Source organism: Mya arenaria, chromosome 12, assembly GCF_026914265.1.
Source record: "Mya arenaria isolate MELC-2E11 chromosome 12, ASM2691426v1".
In the NCBI taxonomy this organism is placed as follows: domain Eukaryota; kingdom Metazoa; phylum Mollusca; class Bivalvia; order Myida; family Myidae; genus Mya; species Mya arenaria.
The window spans coordinates 28,425,494-28,443,052 of record NC_069133.1 but is presented as its reverse complement, the minus strand read 5'-3'; the positions used below and the strand labels follow the sequence as shown (position 1 = coordinate 28,443,052).

The 17,559-nt window shown below is 33.9% G+C and overlaps 1 protein-coding gene across 4 annotated transcripts in view; it reads left to right on the top strand.

The window, feature by feature from the left end:
* The window catches only part of LOC128212136 (prolactin-releasing peptide receptor-like), a 95,920-nt gene extending 79,449 nt beyond the window's left edge, over positions 1 to 16,471 (top strand). For all 4 annotated transcript variants that reach the window (XM_052917421.1, XM_052917425.1, XM_052917423.1 and 1 more), the window contains one exon: positions 11,566 to 16,471. In XM_052917421.1, coding sequence (XP_052773381.1) covers positions 11,913 to 13,076 — 1,164 coding nt within the window. In that variant the 5' untranslated portion in view covers positions 11,566 to 11,912 and the 3' untranslated portion in view covers positions 13,077 to 16,471. The remainder of the gene's footprint in view (positions 1 to 11,565) is intronic.
* The last annotated feature ends 1,088 nt before the right edge of the window (positions 16,472 to 17,559 follow it).

Sequence of the window (17,559 nt, the reverse complement as noted above, 5' to 3'; positions counted from 1 at the left end):
CCCTACCTCGCCACTCGCATCCGTCCTGGTCTTGAATCGTCACTCGCTTACCTTCCTAGCTCTGGCTAGTCCCTCGTTTTCTTTCCCTGCCATACCATGCGCCCTGCCTCGCCACTCTTTTTCCTACCACGCCAAACCACGTAGATCAATAACGCCTTTCCTTCCCCTTCAGTGACTATGATTTTATTTAGTTTTGACATACATCTTTCAAAAGCATATAAATATGTATATGTGGGCATCAGTCAACGATTGACGGAAAAGCTAGCTTGTCTACTTACTAGTAACTAATATATAAAGTGTATCCGACGTCGCAAATTTAATGAAGCTTACAAGTAATGGCATTACGCGGAGAAACCCATTATCCGTCTACATAGGGAAAACGTCTCAACTGAAATGTCGCATTTAATTTTCCTGTTTGAATAGCTATCCTGAACATGAACACAATAAGAATTTGCATTTCTATACGGAGCGTACTTTCTATGTTCGTTATTCAATACTGTCTTGGCAACTTGTATTACGGTCACGTTTCTTTGTTGAATGCGTAGGATCGATCGTTAAAATGGTGAACTAATCAACGAAGTCTTGTTCATAAGGAGCCAGCAATGTACAGCTGTATATTAAAACATATGTTTGTTTCACTGTAATAGATTAAATTTTATTTGCAATATGTTTTTTTTCTGCATATCGACACATTAATTTTTGTTATAATGTATAATGTACCAGAATAATTTATGTTTAGTTTGCAGATGAGATAAAGATCTAAATGAAACTAAGTCGAATATGTGAACATATTTACCAAAATGCAATGCAAACTTTGTTTTATGAACAATCTTAACAGCAAGGATCTAATCGTATCTTGCTTATTGACTCGAGACTAAAAGACTAAAGTCAAATAATAGCGCTAAAAGCGCTGAAAGGCTATAGGCGCGATAAGCCTGATTTCACTGTTTACAATTATGTTCACATGCAATCAAAATGTAATCCATAGCAGAGTTTGAGTGGCCCAAAACTGTAACTGAAAGAGAATGTTATTATTTTAGAATAGGACATGTTTATTAATGTTTGTTTTTTATAACAATTTGCTTGTTTCATAACAGTAACTGATTATCCTATATGAACTAAGATAAAATTGGTTTTTAAATTCGCACTTTTTTAAACCGCTTAACTCTATTCAACCCAATTGCATTAATTCTTTAAACATGCATGTAAAAAAATAAATCTGACGATTGTAACCTGGTTTCGATTCGCGGTACTAAAGTTTGTAAGTCTGCGGCTTACAGTCTAAAACGCACCAAAAAACACACTAGACAACATTCAACACAATTACACACAGCCGTGCAACGGATAATGTTCGTATGAAAAAACATACTTATAGGTTACAAGTGACATAGTCTTTATTAATGGCAGCACTTACTTACAAACATGACATTAAATGCTTGTTTTTTAACAACTACACATATGGAACTTTTGTATATAGTTTCTTTAACGCCATTGAGCAACACCCAATTGATGCCATGGCTATAAGATGATATATCAATTTCTATTTTGTTATTATTGACAATTTAGAAGCAAGCGAAAAACGTAACAAGATTTAATACTAGCACACCGAAAATTCTGGTTTCAGTAAGTCTGATTATTGTGTGAATTTTCTGTTCTAGTACTACTGCTAAATGCCATAGGAAAATGATAATACATGATATGTCCCGGATCATGTGTGAACGTATCTGAAATAAAAAAAATAAAAATTCAATAGACTTACCTTTGTTTTTTTTCTATTGAAGTTGCAGTGATCCGCGGATTGTGAAACTGCATACCAATGATATCAACAAATATAACATTCATGAATATCGTACATGGATGGCTTACTGCAAAAATGTAACAAATAAATGTGTTTTCCATTTCTTGGGACATAAGGGAAGGTGTGGGATCGCGATGACCCTAATAAGATTCCGTAGATTTCCTTTATTTAGAGCTCATTGACCAACAGGGTATCACAAGTTCACAAATAAATATTTCTTCTCGTAATAATAAAAAATATGGTATCAGTTATTAGTTTGAGAACATTTCCCACAAATGAATAAACGTTGAAACGCTTTTTTTAAAACAAGTATTCTGCCACCATTTTACAACGTAATGCGGTGTATGTACGTTAAGTCAAGTTGAAATCGAAAGTATTCATATATTTGTATAGAAGTCCTCTTTTATTTGGATAAAAGTAATAAAACAGTAATCGTTGTGAATTGAGTCTTAGATACGGCAGCAGTAAATTAGTGGTATATTGCAGAATAAAACAGTTTTACATTTCTCTGATCATGCCTTGTTACCATAAAAACAAAGTCCCCATATAGTATTGCCAACATAAAATGATGATAAGTCACGGAGTCCATTTCTTATAGCTTGTCTGATTACAAAGACACTGATATTAAAAGACAAGATTACAATTTGCCAAGAATTTTGAGGCGAATTAAGGTCGTATGATATATTAATAAGAATAGAATAATATATCCGGTATACTAGTACACGAATCTGCAGACAGTAAACGCATATATATCATATTAGAGATAATTGGCTTTGTTTTCATCTGTACATTTCCTCACATCTCAACAAGTTACCAAGTAGTTGGAGCTTAACCGTCAAATGTTAATTTCCAACGATATGTACAAGCGGCCCTTCAACGATCAATACTCTTGACAATATTAATGATATTGATCATAAAAGGGCAATATTGAAGACCCACAGCCCTTATGATTGAAATGATGTGGGTATAACTCGGGTATTATATGCATTAACTAGCACTCATCTAATGTTAATGTATTCGATCCAAGATTATCTTCAATTATAGGCTAGTGAGGATTAATGTTAAATAATGTTTCCTGTTTAGTTTAAACTGTTTGTTTTTACAACAAGTATGAAAAAGGGATATCAATAAACGAAAATGCACTTTTGTTCGCAAATCATGTGTGGCAATGAAGTTGTTTTGAGTTGTGGGGGAAACGTGAATGGAAGAAGAAAACCCTCTTGGGCAGCTTGGTGAACACCGAACAACTCCAAACGTACGTGAGTTTGTTTGGCTAGTCATGTGACAAATAAAAGAATCGTGGTAAAGCAGATGTATAGAAACATGTTTTAAATTCCCGATGAATGAATAGGCTCGGTATCGATTATTTAATAAGTGGACTGTCTGTGTTTGCATATTAAATATTTAATTGAAACATTGGTTTCTTATATCCCCAAAGTGCTTTTACTAGAAAAAACTTCAAGGCTTGAGACTTCCGTGTTTCCATAAACGACACGTACCATGCTGTGTCCTGTCGTTATAACTACAGTTTCGTCTAATAAAACTACGTAAGAAGCGTTTTCTTTAGATAAAACCAAACCATGTTTGACATATTTCGAAAACAGCGCTTTTCATACTCCTATGACCAAATTAACAGAGCAATTTTTTCAATTCAGTGCGACAGCCAGACCTCATAAAAATCGCTACCATATTGATATGATCAGTTCCCGCGCTATTAGAATCAAATTCCGCTGATTAATAAGAACAATAATGGTGGAATGACATCAAAGTGTGTACTCTTGTACTCATGCACTCATAGTGATATGATCAATTATCGCGCATTTAGAACCAGGTTGTAATAATTAGTACGATCCATAGTAGTGGAATGACATCAAAGCTTGTACTTATGCTCCCACATTGTTATAAATGCTCGCGCTATTGGAATCAAATTCCGCTGATTAATATAAATAATTATGGTGGAATGACATCAACGTTTGTAACCCTGCACTCATATTGATATGATCTGTTCTCGTGTTTTTAGAATCAAATTCTGCTGTTTAATATGAACAATAATCATTATGGTGGTTTTTACCCATGCACTCATATTGATATTATCAATTCTCGCGCTGTAAGATTAAAACTCTGCTTGTAAATCACAAATATTCTCCTTAGGACGTGCTTTGTTGTCATGCCTACCATCCACTCCTGCATCGCCTTGTAGATGAATGATCCATCTTTTCCTTCATGGAAAACAAAATAATTAGTAATAATCAGTAATAACCTTCACATGTAACAGCTTAGCTAAGATTTTTTTAAATAAGTTATATTCATTTCTATAGTTTAACTTAGTAAATATCAGATATGCTTTTAGTTTATTGATAATAAAATGTTGCAAAAGAAAAGTTCACTACAAATATTACAGCAGGGCTTATTTATTTGGACTGTCAGTCATTCAACCTTACCGTAGAACTATCACTTTATTGTTGCTCCTACGTTAGTGCAATGACGCAATGTGAAGGAGACGTGTGTGAAGATCGGTTGAATTTCAATGTACGTAGATACCGATTATAGCGCAATACAGGTCGTGCTAGCCCACAAATAAAGCTTACAACATAAGAATCGAAAGTATATTCATTAAACGAAACGTCTTTTCAGTTCACATAGCCACGTCTTTCAATAACTCATTTTGAACAGAGGTCTCCATCCATGACAAAGAAATCAAGAGAAATTTAGAGGTTCCCGTTCTAAGTTTTATCCTTGTAATTGCCTGACATGTAGTCCGTTTCCCGGTGCTGAAAGGCAACCGTATTCTTCGCTGTCATATGAGCTCAGGGCTGATAGATGGAACAATTCATTTCTTCTGAGACATCACTTAGAAAAGTATTCTCTCTAAGAAACACGAAGGTTATACACACTACCTTTTCCTTTCAATAAAATGTCAAACTTATTAGCCTGAAAGTATGGCAATGAATTCTTATTTAAAGGGACACAATAATCATTTTTTTAATTTTAATAATATTTTTTTGTTCAATTCATTTGACTTCAATGATCAAAACAAAACAAAACGTACTATTTGTGTACAGTCCAAACAATATTATCCTTTTAAATGTTTCTTTTTGAATTGATAGCTACGTGGTAAAAATTCCCAGTTGAAAAGCGCCAAAACAGCGCTATTTTCTTTTATTTCTTTCATCACAGTCAATTGAGTTAATAATGGATAACATTAAAAAACATTTATTGCATAAACATTTATTGTTCCCTTTTAGGAAGAAATAATATTGACGATACTTGAATATCATTCTTGGCCATTGCACTTGCTATTTGGTCAATCCATTGAGACATGTTTCGATTTTTATCTGCAGGAATAACCCTGTATTGATATAACAATACAAACACTGCTGCATGGCCTTACTTTTCAGTCCAATGCAGTCAAGTACTTTGTTCGCATAACGGGCAAGAGATATTAATGGAGGCTTTATGTCAATCATACCCAGGATACCGCCACTACTTTTAATATCCGGAGTTCGTTATCGTTCACTGCAAATCTCTTTCATCCATGTAGGAATTAAAGCTCAAATATCAAATACATGCATACTGAAGACATATGGCTGAGTTGGTTAACCCATAATCGCTTTCGTGAGGCCTCTCGGTCAAGCCGAAGTTAACTCCAAGCTTGACTCCACGTTGAATCACAGCGCATTCTGTGGAGGCAGAGCACCTTAGGGCAGGAAAGAGTCACATAGCAACTGTTACGACCACATTTTGATTCATAGCTATCCAACGAAGATACATACTTTAAAATAAATTTACAATATGTGGTATAAAGCAAATTGGAAATCAAAATTGGTACAGGGTTTGAATGGCAAGAGTGATAAAGCGTACATTCATCTTGCTAATTTGGTTGTGGGTTTTGGTCCTTCTGTACTTAACTATTTGGTTGTTTAGCTCACATTATAACTTGTATTACTATCAAGATATCTCATATATGCATTATATGTGACTATAGTACCTTTAAACATACAGGTCATGCACTTAAATATATTATTTTAACACTTATTAAGTATCAGATCAAGAAACAATGAGTATTGTTAATAAATATACATGTTGAGTAAACAATATATATACATACTCACAAATATAACGATAAAAAGAACAGTTGGTATACACAACACATTCAGTATAATTATATTAATATATTCTGTAATTGTGCTAAGGCATGGTGTTCCACGGATTACAATGAGGTAGAGTATGATGTTTCATTGGAAATGTGTTTTTTTTAAATATGTGGCTTTCTTAAATGCAAGTCATGACAATTTATTTATTTATTATTTTGACATATTTACATGAATATTTTTATCCATACATCTTAACAGCACCTAGAGATAACTTATATATAACATATAGCAATTATTACAAAGGTAAACGATTTGAACAACAAGTAAGCACACATCCTGACATTTGAACGCTGGTAGGTGCATGTGTATTAATATAATAACCTGAACTTGTAAATGAACAAGATACCTAGAAGAAACATAAGTTGTTTCATTGTAAATGTTTAAAAATTGGTAATTGTATCCTTTAAGGAACATTGACTCAGAAACTATGTATAGAAGATACTTAATTTGGAAAAACATGTATAAACATGAAAAACATAACATATGGTACATGTAAGAAAGAATATCCTATTGAAGAAGATCAAGAAAATTGATGGAGAGTATGCTAATGAGGAGCTATTTTGTTAAGGAATTTTTGGTAGCAGTTTTGTCATGAAAAACTCATCATAGAAGTTTTTATGTTATTAAAAAGTTATTGCAGACATAACCCTGATATAACCAGGTAACCAATATTAGTTTTGGGGTCTGGTTTACATCCATAATTCACAAGATCAAGGACACTGTTGACCTTGATGCTCTATCCATCACTGTTGAACTTGATGCTCTATCCATCACTGTTGACCTTGATGCTCTATCCATCACTGTTGGCCTTGATGCTCTATCCATCACTGTTGACCTTGATGCTCTATCCATCACTGTTGGCCTTGATGCTCTACCCATCACTGTTGACCTTGATGCTCTATCCATCACTGTTGGCCTTGATGCTCTATCCATCACTGTCGACCTTGATGCTCTATCCATCACTGTTGAACTTGATGCTCTATCCATCACTGTTGACCTTGATGCTCTATCCATCACTATTGAACTTGATGCTCTATCCATCACTGTTGACCTTGATGCTTTATCCATCACTGTTGACCTTGATGCTCTATCCATCACTGTTGGCCTTGATGCTCTATCCATCACTGGTCTTGATGCTCTATCCATCACTGTTGGCCTTGATGCTCTACCCATCACTGTTGACCTTGATGCTCTATCCATCACTGTTGGCCTTGATGCTCTATCCATCACTGTTGACCTTGATGCTCTATCCATCACTGTTGGCCTTGATGCTCTATCCATCACTGTTGACCTTGATGCTTTATCCATCACTGTTGACCTTGATGCTCTATCCATCACTGTTGGCCTTGATGCTCTATCCATCACTGTTGGTCTTGATGCTCTATCCATCACTGTTGACCTTGATGCTCTATCCATCACTGTTGACCTTGATGCTCTATCCATCACTGTTGGCCTTGATGCTCTACCCATCACTGTTGACCTTGATGCTCTATCCATCTTTGTTGACCTTGATGCTTTATCCATCACTGTTGACCTTGATGCTCTATCCATCACTGTTGGCCTTGATGCTCTATACATCACTGTTGGCCTTGATGCTCTATCCATCACTGTTGGCCTTGATGCTCTATCCATCACTGTTGACCTTGATGCTCTATCCATCACTGTTGACCTTGATGCTCTATCCATCACTGTTGACCTTGATGCTCTATCCATCACTGTTGGTTTTAAGGAAAATATTCCAATCAAATGACCATGTATCAGTCACATCAGATGTTCTGTTCTGCAGATTTTTGTAAGCTCTCTTCTTGGCTTGTTTATCTGTTCATCTACTCGATTAATGTGTAAGTAAACTTTAACCAAGACCAGAGATTAAACCAGTTGTATTACCTTTTGCTCCAGGGCATTTTTTAAATAGACATTTCCGTATAAAGAGTCTATATAAACATCCAGCTATTTGAATAAGGACAACACAGCAACTTACCTAAATAGTTCCTTTTACATAACATTTCACCATATTATTAATAAATGCTTAGATGGAGCCACAACAAAATGTATACCATAGTTAGCATAACCAGACATGTGTACCATAGTTAGCATAACCAGATATGTATACCATAGTTAGCATAACCAGACATGTGTACCATAGTTAGCATAACCAGACATGTATACCATAGTTAGCATAACCAGACATGTATACCATAGTTAGCATAACCAGACATGTATACCATAGTTAGCATAACCAGACATGTATACCATAGTTAGCATAACCAGACATCTTCTTGTCTGTTTTTCTTCCACTTAAAGTTGCCAATACAAATTCTGTTTTATTTTCACAAATTTAAATAATACCGAATTGAAATCTTAAAAAAGGTAAAATATATCGAGCATCCTTGTTTCTGCGTTATCTCAATTTGAACACTCAACGTAAATAACCGAATATTGAGAATATAAATTCTGTTCTAAGGTATGAAATTTAAATATTATTGAATTACCGTCTCACCAAAAGAATAAATTAATGCAAAATTTTGAGCATCTTTTTTTCCAGCTTTATTTCAATTTTAACACTTGAATTGTATGTAGTTAGTCATTAATCACGATGTAACTTTGAATGGCAAATGTTTTAAATTTTATAAATATGTAAATATAATGTGAATACTAGTTTTTAATGATAATGTTTTGAACTGGTAGCAGTCATTTGTTTCGCATAAACTACAAATGAAGCCACATTTTTTGACACAAATATACAACTCCCAATCACATTCAAATTCATTATTGACACTTTAAATCACCTATAATTAATAATAATAATAATAATAATAATAATAATAATAATAATAATAATAATAATAATAATATTATTATTATTAAAAATATTAATGATATTAAAAATAATAATAATAATTACATTAATAGGAACTTGAATTCCTCTAGCTTGTTCTGTTTGACATTTTTTTCCTGATTTTAAGTTTTCCTTTGTCTTTAAATTTATGTGACAATATTTCTAAATCGGCGCTTATAATTTTAAAAAGACATACTTCTGGGAAATATGTATTATCCATCTTTGGCAAATAATTATAGAACAATAAGTTTGGTTTGGACGGTATGAAAATGCATATTGCACGTTATCTTTTCTAAACAAGCTAATTCATACATCATGCGCTTGTATGACCAAACTACAAAATAGATAGAACCTTTTATTAGTTGAGTTGAGTTTGGATTAGTTGGGTATACTTATTGTTTTACGTGTACAAAAGTGTGCCTACAATTTCAAAAGAGTAAAACGTATTGCAGTTGCATTGTTTCGTTTATATCTCGACAATCATTCACTATAAAGATTGAGTGTGTTTTCCAGTCTTTTTGACTGACCTGAACATGCATCCACAGGGAAGGAAGTTCATATCAATTGAACAGTTAAAGGCTTATGTCAGAAGACAAATCACATCAGAGTGTTTTGTGGATTGTTCAAGTTTCCAAGGAAATTGACACCAAATTGAGCTTCTTCTCCGGCAAAGCGAAGCTGCAAACGCAGTGCTTAAGACCCAAATACGCCAATAACTCTTCTGCCTGTAACAATAAGATAATATCTCATTTATATTTCCCGTTTTACAGATCTCCATTATTGTCAGTTTATTTTACCACTCCTAATCGTATTCCAGAGCCTTCATTGTATCTAGAAATTGAAAGCAATATTCCGTAGATTGAAGTCATAGAATGGTAGTTATTTTATACCGATTTAGAATTGAACCAATAAATGAACAGTACATAAAACACAGGGTCAAAACACATTACAATCGTGATGTATTCATTACAAAAATCTGTCGAAGAAGACTTTCGCTACTATGTGATTACTTGATATTATATCTATGTAGTTTTTTACATTTTAAATACATGCCAGCAAAAACATATTGTTCTCGAGTATTTGTAAAAGCCTCCAAATTTCATAAAAAAGTTATGAGTTGAAAGAATAAAATATTCTTTTGTTGTTAAGAACTGTTTTGGGGAAAAACGCTTATCCGAACTTGACAAGAAAATACGCTTGGAGATGAAATAAAATAAAATTAAACTGCAGACAACTCAATTTTGGTTTACATCAGTGGTAACCTCCCATGTTCATGAAATGCCCTGTTGATCCTATCTTAAGATCGAGATTTCTACAAATTTAACATATGAGATATGCAAGACTGTACTTTAAAACTATACTTTTCCATAAAACGGATTTTCAAACAATCATCACTTTGTTCTAGGCGTTTAGTCACCAGTCGAAGAAAAATATCTTTGGACAACATTGCATTATAGTACTTGTATAGACAGATAATGCACACATTCAAATAAATTTTCATCTAGGTAGAACTTCTACCATTGACAATTCATTTACCATACTGCGACTGTTAAATGCTTTTTTCGCCTGCTCTTTTACTAACGAGTATTTGCCTCATACATACTAGTTTTGACAGGAAACATAATAATCGGACCGTTTTTAAAACGTGTTTGAACATAATTACATTTTTATATCTCTTTTAAGTAATAAATATAATGTTGATTTTGTCTCTCATGTCACTGGACATGACGGAACTGTAAAAATAATCCTAACTTGACGGCATGGTCAGAATAATAATATAATACTATAGTTTGCGATGAGGAACGAGTTTGTTACAAATTTGAAAACAATTTGTCTAAATATTTCGTGAATGAAAATGAATTGATTGTGATGTATTGATTGAGATGTGCGTTCTCTATAATATTGCAATAATCATTTGATGGCCATAGCTCTCTTATTAAGAAGGTGGTTGATATCACTTTCAACTGTAGGGCATCTTCCGATTTTCTTTAGTTAGTTATCATGTCCTCTGTGATGTTCTGCCGCAAGAAATTGCATCGATCATTTTCTTAACACGGATTGCTAAGCAACTGTGTCATTTGTCCAACGCGATATCATACAGTTACTGGGAAAATTGTCTTTCAAGATAATTCCACCATAGTGCCAGTCAAATAGTGTCGATTACATGCAGGCTTTTATTAAGTTTTGAGTTAACATCAATTCCCGTTGACAGCGGGAGAAGGAAATAAATGGTCTAGGGCAGTGCTCGCCCGTGTATTCCAATTATCCGCCGAGTACCTAAAAGTGATTGTGTTCATTTACAATTCATAGTGATACCAGTTTATAGTATAGACAGTTTTGCCAAATTAGATTGATACGACTGTTTGCGTTTGTAATACTCTGACTTTAGCGATATTTAAAAAATATTTTATTGAATTCCTTTATAATACGTTTGCATCAATTATATACCAAAATATCATATGATTATACATAAATGCTTTATCAAAAATGTTAGGTAGCTTAAAACATTGTTCATAACTTTTATAAGATGATTTGTCGTAGCTATTGTGTCGTCTTAGACCTGTATGATCTCTCATTTCGAACTTGTTGGAAATGTTTACAATGACAATAGGGATATAACATATAACAAGTGAGTCCGGTGTTCCGGACTAAAATAGTTGACCAACTGAGAAAACCAGACGCATCTACATTGTCCTATGGTGCAGTCAGAAAATACAGCAAAATATGTTTGTTTGCTTATTTTGTAAATCAAATATTTTCTTTTCTCTTTTCAGGTCGTTGACAAATCCAAACTCTCTGTTGACTTAGGCAGTGGGCCGGAATATAACTATATCTCCACCAGGAATTCAACATTTCTCTTTATCCTTTTACGGGATGTCGTCAAATGATTCATAAGGCCGTTTAAGCGTCTATTGCTGTATGAAAAACGTGTGAATTGTAAGTGGGACTGTCCTGATAGGTTTATCGTTTTTGCAATAGCATTTTAATTGGAATAATGGGCTAACGGTCAAATGGACAGAAACATAACATACACCATACGGCCGTTTAATTGACGTTGTTTTGATGAAGGGTATACCATAAAAACAATTCAAGTCTGACATTAAGGTCAAATTAAATCAACATGAATATGGAGCTTTCCTTAAATGAGAGCGAGGCTCCGCCTTTGCAGGACATTTTGAAGGAGTCCGCCTCTCTAACAACTGTATTTATAGTCTTGTACGTGGTACTCTTCTTTATAGGAGTGAGTGGAAACTCCCTTGTGGTGTATGTAGTGATGCGGAACAAAGCCATGCAGACAATTACAAATATTTTTATCACTAACTTGGCATTTTCCGACATCATGATGTGTATGCTAGCTGTCCCATTCACTCCGTTGTCGTATTTCATGAACTCATGGGTGTTTGGGGAAGTGTTATGTCATATTGTGCCTATGTCACTGTGTATATGCGTGTATGTATCAACGCTTACGTCAACAGCTATCGCCGTAGACCGATATTTCGTGATAGTGTACCCGTTCAAGCCACGTATGAAGACATGCGTATGTCTGCTTATGATCGTCGCCATCTGGATAATTTCTGTGTCTATCTCCCTGCCGCTCGGAATCTACCAAGTTATTGAAGTCGATCGAACTGAAAGTAAAATCTGCAAAGAACAGTGGCCGAAAGATCAGGCCAGACAGTTCTTTACTGTGACAAGCCTAGTACTGCAGTACATAGTGCCTTGTAGTATAATTACATATTGTTATTCTAAGGTTTCTCTGGCACTGAGGCGAAGATCTAGGTCACGAATAGGAACTGGAAGCGTTTCACGAGAAAGAGATGAAATGGAAATAAGAAGGAAGAAAAGAACAAATAAAATGTTGATTGCCATGGTTACCATATTTGTGTGCTGCTGGTTACCACTGAATATGGTACTTCTTGTCGCTGAATATCATTCACCATTTAATTATAAAGCATACTTTCCATTAATATTTCTTGCGTCGCATGTAATAGCCATGAGTTCCATCATTTACAATCCATTCTTATACGCTTGGATGAATGACAATTTCAAGAAAGAGTTCAAACTTGTGTTGCCATGTCTCTTTCGAAGGGGAAATGATAGGAATGTGAATGGAAACTACACACAATACACGCATGTTGAGACGAATCCATCTGTTGTAATGAACAAGTCCCCACAGAAAGAAACAAACGGAAATGAAAATGTTAAAGAAACAAAAGCTTATTTTGAAGCAGAAACCGAAAAGGTCCATCTCAACGTGAGCGACGAACATGACAATTCCGATTGAAGGTACCTGGAGACTCATTTATGATAGGAAATCTCGTTTGCGTTGCTTAAGCTCGATTTACTAAGAACAGACAGTGACTTATATCGAGATTTACTGCCGAAATATAGAAGAACGATTCCAATTCTCTTGGGTATGTTAGACGCATTGCTGAACATGTGCTTAGGTCATGCATAGGGAACTTGTTGAGAGGAATTTGTGTGAAAGATACATTTATTGCGTACAGATAAAAGGGATTTAGCTCGAGGTGATGAAATACTTTTTTCCTATTTAAATGGGTCTCCGGAGTAAGTCTAAAACCTTCTGTTTAATTGCATTCAGGAAAGGCGACTAAGTTAAAAATGGTTTTGTAATGGATGTTTACGCGATATGTTGACAGTTGCGATTTCTACAGAACATATACAAGATAGGGATCAAGCCACTTATTTAGTTAAATGTGATTTGGACAAAAAGTTTTACTAATGTTCCTGTTTTAAGTAGCATTGATTGGGAACAGCCTCGCGTTTTGATCAATCTAAGTTTTTGCAAATACATGCCATATTATATCATACATTGATGGGTTAACTTATTCAAATACTGAACGCATTTTGATGGAAATCATATTGGTAACCATATAACACAATCAAAACTTTGCTTCAATAAGATATAATGAAAAAGATGTGTGTAAGATTTTTAAAGTCCTATACTTAACATGAATAAACATAAATGTATGATATATCTTTACAAAATGCGTCACGTGTTTGAGTGGGTGAACACAATATCCTATTGTTAGAACTAAATATTGTTTTGTGATTTCATTTTCAGTCAAGCTGAACCTCATTGAATGTCCATTGTAACGTAGTGCTCTTATGTAATTGTGCCATTGATGCTTTCTACTTGATTCTGTTTGAATCGTCAACATTACGAATTCAATTATAATCACGCACCTCGAATGAAAATAATAATGCGTGCACAAGCGAGGTCTAACTATCATCCTCTATTCATTTTCTTTCAATACCTAAAATATCATTAGCAATGAATTAGTTTTTTCCTTATTCTGCGATCCATTGTTTACTGCAAAAGTTTGGAAAATATGTAATTGTATTCTTCATTTAATTTGTTTTGAACGAATGCAAATATATTTGTTATATCATGGATGTAGAAAATTGCAGTTTGTAAAATGAATATTAATTTTCTGCTTTCCGGTGGTTTATAGAGATTTATCTATGAATTGAAATAAATAATGTTATTTCACTGCTTCAAACAGTGACATAACATTTGCTATTTTCCACTGTTTTGATATGTTAGACCGCTCTCAATTACAAATCAAACGTCTGCTCGCACATGGCTGGGACACAGTTTACACGACGTCACTTCTGAAATGACGTTACGTTTGTATACAGTTTGGTGCGCTTTTCTTAAAACAAACGATTCAATGTTTATACAATTTTTAGGCATACAATAAAAGAAAATATAATGCTTTGTCGAAGTGTTAGATTGCAGTTTATTTTTCCACGTGAATACCAAAAGTATATAACTTTTGTTGATCACTCGGTGAAATATCTTTCGATGTAAATTACACTTCAACAAACAATTACCCTCTATCGATTCAATAAATACGCTTTTTATTCTTAAAATATTTACACCTCAACTTCCATTCCTTAAATTAACTGCCTTTCGGCAATTGCGTTCATCAATCGATGAACGCAACATCTTCGGAAATGTTCGGATCGCAATTCATTGCATAACAATATACATGAAAACTATGATACTGTTATTGTTTGTATTGTGTCAGCAGATCCCGTAAAATATAAATCAACATTTTAGAAAGTTTTTTTTTTAACTTAAATGAATAGTTGCCTTAAGTGTTTGAAATTTACGTTTAAAAGTGATTTCAAGTGGTTGATCTTTTCCCGTGTTATTGTGACGTCATTTGAAAAAAATGCTCTCGGTTACAGTCGGGTCGTTCTTTTTACAAAATGGGAAGCAAAGAGTTACTGAAAGGTTTTCTTAAATGAAATGAAGTACTTTTTTTAACAATTATTGAATGAAATAAGTAAATATTGGTGTAAATATAAGTAATGAAATTGCAGGCTTGAAGTCATTATCGGGGATTTGAACACTATTTGGACTCCACACACTTTGACCAACCCGATAATGACATCAAGCCCGCAATTCATTCCTTAATTTCTCGAACAAAAAATATTGATTGTTTGATTTGAATGTTGATCCATACGAAAGGATACATGATTTTTACCGTTTAAATAAATTAGTTACGTACTCCCTTATTACAACCTTTTTCCTGATACATAAAAGGGCTTAAGGTTCAGTGATACAGGCACTGAGAAAATACTTTAACCTTGCTTGTTTTCCTTAGGAATTATATGAAATGATATCACTACATTTAAGGAAATGTAAATGTGATTAAACCATGATCCAAGCAATTAACAAGAAATGTTCATGTATCTTCATATTAATAAATTGAAAAGTACGCGGAAAACCGCAGCAGCCAGCACGTGATCTGTGACTTTGTTTTAAGGCTGAAGGATCAAAGCAGACCCGCACTGTTGCAAGCTAACAGAGGCGTGGGTAATTAAGCCAGGGTTGAACTGGGATTTTTTCCAGGGTTTATGTCTTATTAGTAACATGTAAGTGTGTTTTTGTAATAATATGTACATTTACAGACTGTCGACCCGATCACCTGTTGTAATAGAAGATGCCAATAGAAATACTGGAATCGTATGCTTACCGTTTTACATGGCCTTACATGAGGAAATTGGCTCTTGTTTTACTCTTGTTTTGGTTGTTAAGGTATCCTTCATACAAATAAGTCAATCTTGGATACCTGGTAACCGAATATTGTTTTGGTATAATTGAAAAGGGTTTTTAGGTTAACACAAATAATATGTTAAGATTATACCTAAACACTAATTACAAACAAGCTTTATTGGGCTATTAAGGGTACGTAGTATATTGCTTCATGACCCATAAAACACAAACAGAACACTATAATTACTTTATCTAATATCTGTTTTCGATCTTTTGTTTTACATACTTGGAGTCAGAAATTAGTACCCTTCCAAATTATACCAACGTTCTTTATAGTTATCATAACTTACCATTATTTGATAGTTAATCTATTTATGAAGAAAGTTAGCTCATGGATAAGAAAACGTTTTTGTCATTTAACCAAGTTTCTTTCGAAGCATTCGCCTAACAGCACGACACCATCTTGTATATAACTTTGAAATTCTAAACCATTGATTATATTTTGTTTTGACCATTTAAATCAAAAACGTTTTATTGTCTCTAGGCATATTCATGTCATTACCTCATTTATGTACTGAACGGCATCATGTATAAGACATGTCCATCATGGTTTAATGTCATTGTAAATGTGCATAGATGTCAATAAATTATTGGCGTAAATCTTATTTTTTTATTTTCCCTTGTAGGTGCATCAGTATCAACAAATTTATTTAGGTCAGGAAAAAACAATGAATGTACAGTTTACAAGTAAGTTTAATGTAGGTTGTTTTTGAATGAATTCAAAGACAAGCATTTTAAATGCTTATATAAGGTCCTCCCAACGTCGGACACTTGTAATAAATTACAAAAAAGTTTCGTAAATATCTATAATATGAGACTATGTACTAGATTTCGTTTAGAAATTATAAGAGAAGACTTATTCGCCTAGAATTTTTAAATATTGATATATTTTTATTCAATGAAAGCGAACTAAATGATACTGATTTATTTTGCTGAGCTGAAAGAACATTATAACATTATAAATGTCAAAAAAGAAGTGATTTAACACATATGGCCAGGAGTCTCTTACCAAAGATACAATCATACAACACTACTCGTAAACCGTCAAAAGTTGCAGCAATGCAGTTTGGGAATTGTGTAAAGGAGAGAAAGTTTGTCCTCCTCAAAAGAGAGATGCTCGTACGGCAGACGCACAAGGCAAGTCAGAAAAGAAGAGAAGACGGGTTTGATGTTATCTCAGACACTGGTTAAGGCAGTGAGTCGATTCTTCGGTTTCCAAATGATACACATGGGTGATACTTTGGGGTGGAGTTCAAATTGCGAAGTGCCACACAACAGTCATTGTATAAATAAAAACCTTTATTGTTTCCATAAAAACAAAACGTTTTAATCATGAAACTTCAAACTATTGTTGAATTAAAGCATTTTGTTTATTTACCTGATGTAGAATACATAGTTTATTAGTTAAGCATAAATAACAAGTTTGCAATACAATCCAATTCAACAAATAAGGTGTTAAGATGTTATTGAAATTCAACTCAAACCTGCAATTTGTCTAATTTTAGTTTCTAATCATTTTAATATAATGGATGTATGCTGTTGTTCAATCGAAAAATAAGATAATTGATTTGTCTCAGACACATAAACTCTAGCAAGTTTGGCGTTTCCTTTCCAAAGCTATTATAAACCCTGCTGAAAGAATATATATCTGATATCCCCAAGCTTCCAATTACCGAAT